At 50.3% G+C, this 9,691-nt stretch overlaps 1 protein-coding gene across 5 annotated transcripts in view; it reads left to right on the top strand.

The window, feature by feature from the left end:
* Kdm2b (lysine demethylase 2B) overlaps nucleotides 1–9,691 on the top strand; it is a 128,248-nt gene that overhangs the window by 47,164 nt on the left and 71,393 nt on the right. For 4 of the 5 annotated variants that reach the window (XM_005344431.2, XM_013350053.2, XM_005344432.3 and 1 more), the window contains one exon: nucleotides 3,706–3,821. In XM_005344431.2, the coding sequence (XP_005344488.1) occupies nucleotides 3,706–3,821 (116 nt within the window). Of the gene's footprint in view, nucleotides 1–3,705; nucleotides 3,822–7,240; nucleotides 7,264–9,691 lie in introns of those variants that run through there. The other variant, XM_026784273.1, reaches the window with a different exon arrangement.

The following is a 9,691-nucleotide window of genomic DNA, read 5'->3' on the forward strand; positions in this document are numbered from 1 at the left end:
CCAGGCTGGTCTCGAACTCACAGAGATCCGCCTGCCTCTGCCTCCCGAGTGCTGGGATTAAAGGCGTGCGCCACCACCGCCCGGCTAAGAGTTTTGCTTGTTGAGGTGGCCTACATCTTTACTCCTAGTGCTTGGAGGCAGAGGCCTATGGATCTGTGAGTTCAGAGCCAGCCTGGTCTAAGAATAATGGTGGCCCTGAGTCCTTGACAGTGTAACGTGATGGGGCCTTTGGTAGTCCACCTATAAAATGGGTACAGGACCAGGGAAGAAGCAGAATGAAGGGGGTGAACTTAGCACGTGCTGGAGGGATGGGAAACTGGGCAATTGCTGCTTGGCTCTGGCGCTTCAGGACCAAGGAAGACCGGGACCTGCCTTGTGTATCTTCCCACATTCTGAGGATGGAAGCAGTTCAGTTTCTCAGGTGAAATCTCCCCATTTTGTAGCACGAAGTAGAGCAAACTTAACATAGCCTTGGATCAGAGACAGCCTGGAGTTTGCTAGTTGTCAGCCACATTGTCCAGGGCATGGGGGTGGGCTGGTCATGGACTCTGCGATGGCGTCTCCTCAGCAACTACAGAAATGGAGGCAGATGTGCCAAGGGGCTCATAGACTGCTTTCTGAGCACTAGGACTGTAGGTGAGGCTTCTGTGCCTCTGTTCTTGGCCCCCTTGGGTCCCAGAAATCACCCCTGCAGTGGGTTTTGTCGGTCACTCTGCTCTTTCTTCCATGGCTGCATTGTCCCTAGCTGCTTGGCCTGAATATGAGGCGTGCATTGCCTTTGTATTGCTGATGGCAGATACCAGCCTCCCCTGCCCTGTTACAGACTAGGACACCAGCCTCCCAGAGTATCGTGGTGAATGAGCTGCCCTTGGAAGAATAAGTTTTGAACGCCACAGCCTCTCTTCCCCTTTCTTCCCAAGGGCATTATTGAGTCAGTGGAAGCAATTCTAAGCAGGGCAGGAAAGGAACTCAGCTGCCATTTCAATCTCAGCGAGTCTTCCTGACCCACCCGTGATACCCTTGGGTGAGAAGGAAAGTGTGTAGAACCTTCCAGAATCTCTAGATTCCCTGCCTACTTACAGTGATGTCTTCCTGTTTTCCTCTGTTCACACGTTAGGGTACTAGATGTCAGTCTGTCTGCAGGGAGAGTCTGGGTTAATCAATACATCTTACTGTGGTCACCGTCCTTTTCCAAACTGACATAAATGGCAATTGCTTGTAGCAGTTGAGTTCTGGCTCACCAACTTCCACAAGGAAGGCAGTCGTCTTCAAGTGAGCACACACGGCCAAATCAGGGAGAATCTGGAACAGAGGCTCAGGCTTGGGTAGAGGGAAAGAAAGGTGGGCATGTGGAGCATAGGAACAGGACCCCGAGGCTCCAGACATCCTCAGTCCTGTCTTAGGAGGTGTTGCTTTAAACATCAGTGACGGTGGTCATGGCAGCAGTAGCAGACAGCATAGCTCTGCTTGGTGAAAAGCCAGAAATGTGGTTCTGCAAAGATCACCTTACAGGTGGCAGAGGCAAGAGACACCGTTTGTTGTTGTTATTTTTATTACAGTATACAGATGCTTAGTTTCTGTGTCTGTCACCTCACCACTGGGGGTTGACGTTTGGAGTAGAGACAGAAGTCTAGCTAGTCAGGAAAATCCAGGTTCAATGAGAGACCCTGCAGCCAAAAGTAAAGTGCAGAGCGCTCGAGGAGGACACTTGATGTTGGCCTCTGACCTCCGTGGACAAGTGCACACAGGTGCACGTGCACACATGTAAATCCGTACACACGCTGCCCACCCACCCCCAGTATAGAAAAGGATGCAAATAGGATTTTATGCTGATACAGTTGCACCAAGCAGATGCAGAAGTAAGACTTTGTAGACTCCACCATTGTCTTCCCAGAGCTTAAAGGTCCAGGGTGCTTGGTGGTTTCCTCCAGTGGCACAGTGGTCACAGAGCAGCAGATGGCCTGAGCCAGAGACCTGAAAGCAAAAGCAGAGCCTCCATTCCTGTACCCCATGGTGTCCAGCTGTTGGTGACAGTTTTTGGCTTTTCTCTGATAGCAGTTAGCTCTGCCCACACTGGCAAGGAGGGCTGGTCCAGCAGTGGCCTTGGATCTTCCAGATGTCCTTCTCAGGTGGTGCAGACTGTGCGCCTGACAACTGATGTCTTAGCTCATCTGGGAAAGAGACTGGACCTGTGTGGAGCCTGGGCAGAGTTAGGTTGGGCCTTCCAGAGTTTTCCTTGCGTGACATGGTTAAGCACACGTTAGGGAAGAGAGGCTCCAGGGCCTCTGCTTGCTCCGGTTTGTGTTCTCCCCTCTGCTGGTCCTCTTCTGTCTTTTACTGTGAGTTTCCCCACTGGCTGTCCCTGTCATTGCCTCTGTCCTCACTTCTCATCGTATTTCTTCTTTGCTTCCTGGTGCGGTTCCACATCTGTTCCATGTCCGCTGGGACAGTGCGGAGTTGCGGGAAATGGCTGTTCTCCCTTGCCAGCTGACTTTTGTTTGTTTGTTTGTTTGTTTTTTGGCTATTTATTTATTTATCTATTTATTTATTTTTGTGTAGCTCTGTCTGTCCTGGAACTTGACCAAGCTTGCCTTGAACTCAGCGATCCCCCTGCCTTTGTCTCCTGAGCGCTGGGATTGAAGCTATGTGCCACCACTGACCTGTGGCAGCAAGGGACTCATCGCTCCGTCCGTTTGAACATCTGCAAATTAGAGTCACTATAAAGCTGTATCCCCCCAGCTCCGTGTCCAGGGGCCACATTGATATTTTCTGCACTGGCAGTGTCACCAGTCTCAATGGAGGTGTGATGCTGTTGAATAAAATCTCCACAAACCAGGCAGAGGCTAACTTTGGGGGTTCAAATACTTGCAGGTGACTTTACCTTAAAACACCTTAGTTTCTTCACCTGTAAGTTGTAGTTGAAAAAGAGATTGCTTCTGTAAGAATCAATCAACTGAGACCTGGAAAGCCCTTAGAGTGCACCTGGGGAAGTCACAAGTGTGACCCACACTTTTAAGAAGTTGCAGTGTGAGCCAGGCGGTGGTTGTTGCACGCCTTTAATCCCAGCACTCGGGAGGCAGAGGCAGGCAGATCTCGGTGAGTTCGAGGCCAGCCTGGTCTACAAGAGGTAGTTCCAGGACAGGCTCCAAAGCTACAGAGAAACCCTGTCTCGGAAAAATAAGAAAAAAAAAAAAAAAGAAGTTGCAGTGTGTAGAAGGGACATCTACCATGGCTGTTAGTGCACGGGGAAGAATAGAGGGGACAAAAAAAGGCTGAAACGGGGTAGAAGCAGCCTGTGATAAAGGAGATAACTTAGACACGGGCCTTGGAAATGTCCATGCCCCCAGGATGTGTTTTGCAGAAAAAGTGTCTGGGTTCTGTGGTCATTGCTCTGAACTGTCCCTTAGGACCCCTCCAGGGACCAGTATTCAAAGGAATAACTAGGGAAAGACTGGGGGGCTGAGCATGGATGCAGGGACCAGGGCATTCTGTTCCTGACAGGTATCCTGACTTGAGTCCCAGGAGGTAGGTTTGCATCAGCGTCTTCAAGGCAGGCACTTGCCTGCAGCATCCCAGACTTGAATTAACTGGGGCCTCTGGGAGCTCTGGGCTGAGTCCCTCAGGCTGCCCAGGAGCTTTGGTGTCTGAAATGCCAGGTACCACATGTCCTTACACATCGGTGCCCCCTCTGCCCTCCCCGCCCAGGTTGGATCCATGCGGTATACACCCCTGTGGACTCTCTGGTGTTCGGCGGGAACATCCTGCACAGCTTCAACGTGCCCATGCAGCTGCGGATCTACGAGATTGAGGACAGAACCCGGGTAAGGGCGCCCTCTGCCCCGGGGCTATGCTAGTCTTTCTCAGTTCCGCTTTAATTCTCCCCACTGCTGCTCCGTCTCAAGCTGGAGCCTTCGTTCCGGTTCTGGAGGGAGCCAAGACATTCTCCAGCAGAGCCCTAAATCCCTGGAGTTTCTGTCCACCGCCAGGCCGGAGGCAGACAGAATCCTCTGTGGGGAAGGTGGGCATCATTGTGCATTCCTAAAGTCTCAGCTCTTGGGAAGTGGAGGCAGGATCCAAAGTTCAAGGCTAGCCAGGGCTACAGAGAGTGGGACCAGGCTGAGCTACATTTTATCATTAAAAACAAAGCAAAAAGCAAACAAAAAAACTTTGTGGAAACTCTACCTGAGCAAGTGTGTATTTGTCTTGGGAGAGCAGCGGGAGGTGGGAGGGACCCAGCGTTTTTTTTTTTTTTTGTTTGTTTGTTTGTTTTTTTTGTTTGTTTTTTTCTTTGCCTGTGTGGAAAGGTGTATGGATCTGAAGTTTGCAGGGGCTGGGGAGGCTTGAAAAAGCCAGCCTGGTCCAAGGTCATATCTTTCCTACTGAAGTCTGATGGAAAGAAGTTGGAGTTTTTAGTCTTGCTTCTTAGCTCAAATCCCCCTCGAAAGCTGTTTGGGGTGAGGCTTCCCTGTGACCACTTGGGCGATGTTTTCTCAGCTATCAGATTTCCCAAGATAGGGTCATATGTACCTTTTGTTCCTGGAGTTTGTTTTCTCTGAATGTCCGTGCCTGGGACTTGGCCACCTTCCTTCCATGCTACGCTTGATCACATGCACCCAGGCATTTGAGGCAGGTTCAGGGGTGAGAGTGGCTGGGAACCATCTGTAATGAGATCTGGTGCCCTCTTCTGGCCAGCAAGCATACATAGAGACAGAACACTGTATACATAATAAATAAATCTTTAAAAAAAAAAGGAAGGAAGGAAGGAAGGAACTGTAGCCCTGAGATGGAAAGGGCCTATTTTATATCCTTCCTCCTCTTTCCTCTTCTGTTTTTAATGAGGCTGTTTAAATATTTCATTGAATTGAGATATAACTCACATACCGTGAAATTCACCATTGGAAATGTGAAGTTCTGTGTTCTTAGTATGTAGCCATCACCACTAACTCCAGCACATTTTCACATACACCCCAGGAACCCCTGCACCCATTAGCAGTCATTTCTTATTCCCTCTTTCTCCAACCCCGGATGTCTCTAATCTAATTTCAGTCTCTATGAATTTGCCTGTTTTAGGCATTTGTTACGAATGGAATCATGTAGTTCATGCCTTTTGTACCTGAACTTTCCCACTCAGCATGATGCGCCTTTTCAAGGTCCATCCATGTTGTAGCACATGGCAGCGATCTCATGACTGAGTAGAACTCCATTGTATAAACAGAATACGTGACATTTCTACTTGGGATTTGCCTCAAGATGTAACTTTTAGACCCCGAAGAAGTATTGATGAGCAGCCGGGCAGTGGTGGTGCACACCTTGAATCCCAGCACAGGCAGAGGCAGAGGCAGAGGCAGGTGGATCTCTGAATTTGAGGCCAGCCTGGTCTACAGAACGAGTTCCATGACTGGCCCTATAGCTACTGAGAAACCCTGTCTTGAAAAACCAAGAAAAGAAAATGGTGAGCTTGGACTCTGGAGAAATACTTCCAGCTGCTCCGATCAGAATGTATCTTTCCAGTCTTGTTTTTAGGGCTCATTTTCATGGGATGCTACATTGGAGTTAAAGTGAGGCAGGCAGTTGAGGGGGTCCAGGGCTGATTGCGTGTCCAGTTTGTGGATTTCCTGGCTTGTGATGCCCACTTTCACACTGTCCTGGGCCACGATCCTCTGCAGACCCTGTTTCATAGGCTCTTCTGCCTTTCTCGAAAGGTGTGCGTCCTCTGTGCTGTCCAGGGAAAAGGCACTGTCTGGGCCCAAATGGTCATTTTTCAGTCTGAGTCAAGTGATGCCAATGGTTCTTTGGCCAACCCTGAGAAACAGGCTATTTGTTGTGAGCAGCAACCTGCCGGTGTGGATGGAAGGCTGGGACTCCAAAGGAGAAGCCAGGCCTAGACTTTGCAGGCAGTTCCTGAAAGCCGCAGTCAGACTGGGATTTCTCAGTTTCTCTGGCACCTTGCTGGGTAGCTGCCCCCTCCCAAGGGAATCTGATTGTCCATCTCAGAACACCTACCCCCCCTCTGCCCGTGTTATTGCCCCTAGGAGCCTAGTTCCTCTCCCCAACTGGTGTCACTCAAGCAGGAGTCAGGGTAATGGACCCCCCACCCTCTACCCCCACAGCATCATTATGTTTGCTCTGGTGAAGTATCTCATCACAGTAAGATGCCCGTCGGCTCCCTCCCCCAGGGCCGCCTGTCCTTAGTCTCTGAGGGGGCACCCATCTGGCTTCTCCGAAGCAGATTGTTGGCTCTAGGGCTGGAGTAGGATGGCTGTGGGGGGCGGGGGAGGGAGGACAGGCTAAGCTGGAAGCAACAGCAGGCCTTTTAATCTGCTTTGATTTCTGGTCTTTGGAGAGGGGCTTGGCTGCAAGGTCCAATTGTTTCTGTCTTAGGAGCCAAAGCAGACAAAAGACCCTAGAGAGAGTACTAGAGGCCAGATAAAATGTCAGGACTACTTGTCAGCCTGATACAGCTCAATTCCATCCATCCCTATCAGCTCCTTGAAGAAGGTTATGGCCACTTAAAAATAGTTTTTCCCAGAGTGTTCTAAAACATGGCTTTGCTTGGAAACAAACACAGGAGGTTGGCCAGAGTAAGGCCAGTGCAGGAGCCCCTCGCCCCTCAGTGTGGGTTTGACTTTAGAAAAGGAGTCTGCCTGTGTGATGCTGGGTGGGCGTCGAATGGGCTATCTAGTCCTCCTGCGTGATGTTGGGTGGGGTCAGATGGGCTATCTGGTCCTCCTGTGTGATACTGGGTGGGGTCGGATATGCTATCTGGTCCTCCTGTGTGATGCTGGGCGGGGGTCGGATATGCTATCTGGTCCTCCTGTGTGATGCTGGGTGGGGGTCAGATGGGCTGTCTGGTCCTCCTGTGTGATGGTGCGCGGGGTCGGATGGGCTATCTAGCCCTCAAATCCTAAGATTCTTCCACATTTGGGAAATAATTTCATTTTTCTGTGCTAGATGCTAGGTGACACTTGGCCCCCGTAAGGCAGTGCAGACAGGTGTAGGCCTCTAAGGGCTGACAGAGGACCAGTTCCTGGGAATCTCTCGCTCTGAAGATCACAGGAATGGGAAGGCTCGAGCAGAATGGACTGCCGCCCTGTGAGCTTCTTAATTCCGTCACAGCAGTCATGACAGTTCGCCCTTCAGCTCTAGTTAGCTGTGAGGGCAGGAAGGGTGGTCCAGATGACCACTCAGCAAACTGCTGTCTTTCTTATGCTTGTCTTTTTTTTTCCCCTAATGACTCTAGTGAAAACAGCCTTCCCCGAAAAGGTAATGCCGGCACCCCTCACGTTCCCTCCCTTTTCAGCCAGTGACTCTGTTCGGAAACCCGCAAACTATTTTCCTTTCCTCTCCCCTCCCTCCTACCATTGGGTTTTTATTTTTTTCCCCATTGATATTTTTTTTTTCCAGGAGAAAACCAAAATTTAAGATACTTCCGCCTACTCTCGCATTTTAATTTCTCAAGACCTGGGCCCTAGGTGCAGAGAGAGCGCCTCAACTTCCTCCAGCATTCGCTCAATTCTTGAATGACTCAGGCCTCTGAGGAAGGGCTTGGGCCAGGCAGATGCCGCTTACTGGGCCAGTTGGACCCCTGAGATCCACTGTTGAATTGTCCTCTAGACAGGGCGCAGGACCTTCTTTGTGACTGCCTTGCCCTTTGTTTTGGACAGAGGTTGGTTAACAACTCAATTTGGTGAGGCTCCAAGTTTGTCACCAAATAATATTGAGCAATCGTGTGTTTAATGTTCCCAGGCATGTGGCTGAAACCTTCTGAAGGCGGAGGGTAGAAGGCGACAACCTGTTTGTAAGTCAATTTTTGCAATTTTTTTCCTGCAATTCTCTCTTGGAAAAAAAAAATTAAATCCCCCCCCAAAGAAAAACCAAAACCAAACAAACAAACAAAAAAAAGACCAAACCAAGTTGAATTCCTTCATCCGTATTTGTTTCCACCCAGCTGGTTTCCCTTGGGTTCAGCAACAAAGAGGGGGAGATTTGCCATCCTCTCTTGAAATACAGCCCCCCTCTAATTTTTCCCCTAATCTAGAAGGACTCTCGGGTGTCACAGTGCCCATCAAGGGCATAGTGGCGTGGATAGTATAAAAAATTTTAAAAAGTCAAAAGTTCCAAGTGTTCGCTCCATCAAGTCCGCTGTTGGGAGTTCTGAATGCGGGGGTCTGTTTTCCTCAGCTCGCGATTTAGGGATTGGCAATTTGTTTCAGAATATTTTGGCCCAGTCTCTGGAATCGGGATGGGGCTCAGCCCCTCCCCTCAAACTCTTCATCATAGGAGGTCAAGGTCTGCTTCAAGCTCTAAAGCCCCTCTCCTGCCCAGGGGCACTAATAAGTAACCGACCAAAGGCATCCCCACATCCCAGCAGTGAAACTGGACTTCTCCAAAAATAGCTGGAGCCAAGGAAAACACTTGATTCTGCTCCCAACTCCATGCATCTCCCAGAGGAGCTGAAAAGCATGCAGCGAATCATAATCTCATCTCTAAACACGTCATCCGCCAGAGGCAGGGAAGTGAAGTGGAGCTGGTTCCCAGGTGGAGGAGGGCTTGGGAGCTGAGACATTAGCCTAAGTGGGTTGCAATGGGAGACGGGCGGGGAGGGAGGTCCTTTTCAGTATGGTGCTTAGAGAACACGAGATAAATACGTCTTAGGTAATGGAGGACTTGATTCTGCTCAAAGTTGGTTTTGTTTAAGAGGTACCAGGGCACCGTGTCGGGTCAGCACAGAAAGGGCTCGTGGGGCTAAGGGCTGCTTGCTGAAGGGTGAGAGAGGTGAGGAGCGAGTCTCTGACCTTCACAGATGCATCCTTAGGAACAGGCAGAGAAGAGTGTGTGTGGGGGGGGGGGTTGTGTAGGACCCACTGTGCAGTGCGTGGAGGAGGAGAGCGCCCCACAATGGGAGATGAAGTCACCTTGCTGCTTCCATGTCCATTCAGGTTGTAGCTTCTGGAAGGTTCCTCCATGCTGAGGTCATTGATAATGGTGTTATTCCTTCCTTTCTTTCATTGCCAGTTTCTCTAAATAGACCCTGTACTGTCACCCATCAGAATTCCCTCGCAGGCCACACATTTTACAGTTCTTAGATGCGCTGCTTCTTCGCCTCCACTGATACCCTGCCACCAGACCCCAGTGATGTCTCACCTTGTCACACTGGGGAATCGTGTCCCTTAGCGTCCTTAGTGGAAACACAAGCAGGTTTTGTAGGTGGATGTGAGGAGCAGGACACCAGATGCTCCTAAGGGGCCCACCCTTGGGAGGTAGGCGAGGCTGGGCCACAATTCATAGCGTCCCTCCGGTCCTAGCCTTCCTCCAAGAATTCAGGAGGCTGTGTAACAGCTGTTGAAGATAAGGACTGGGAGTGGACGTTAGTTTTCCATGGTGGGGAGAAACAACAGAACCCATACAAGAATATTCTAGAATGAGGAGCCCATGTCTGTTGTAGGGGGATCAGGCAGGGGTTCTGTTTGCAGGTATTCACAGTGCCGGCAGCTGTCAGGGAAGAACTTTTTCTGTACACAATGGGCCCTGTTCACCTTCCAGGATGGGTATCTTAGGGACTAAGAATTGATGCCTTCCGCCGGGCAGTGGTGGCACACGCCTTTAATCCCAGCACTTGGGAGGCAGAGGCAGGCGGATCTCTGTGAGTTCTAGGCCAGCCTGGTCTACAAGAGCTAGTGCCAGGACAGGC

This window comes from Microtus ochrogaster, chromosome 2 (genome assembly GCF_000317375.1).
Source record: "Microtus ochrogaster isolate Prairie Vole_2 chromosome 2, MicOch1.0, whole genome shotgun sequence".
In the NCBI taxonomy this organism is placed as follows: Eukaryota; Metazoa; Chordata; class Mammalia; order Rodentia; family Cricetidae; genus Microtus; species Microtus ochrogaster.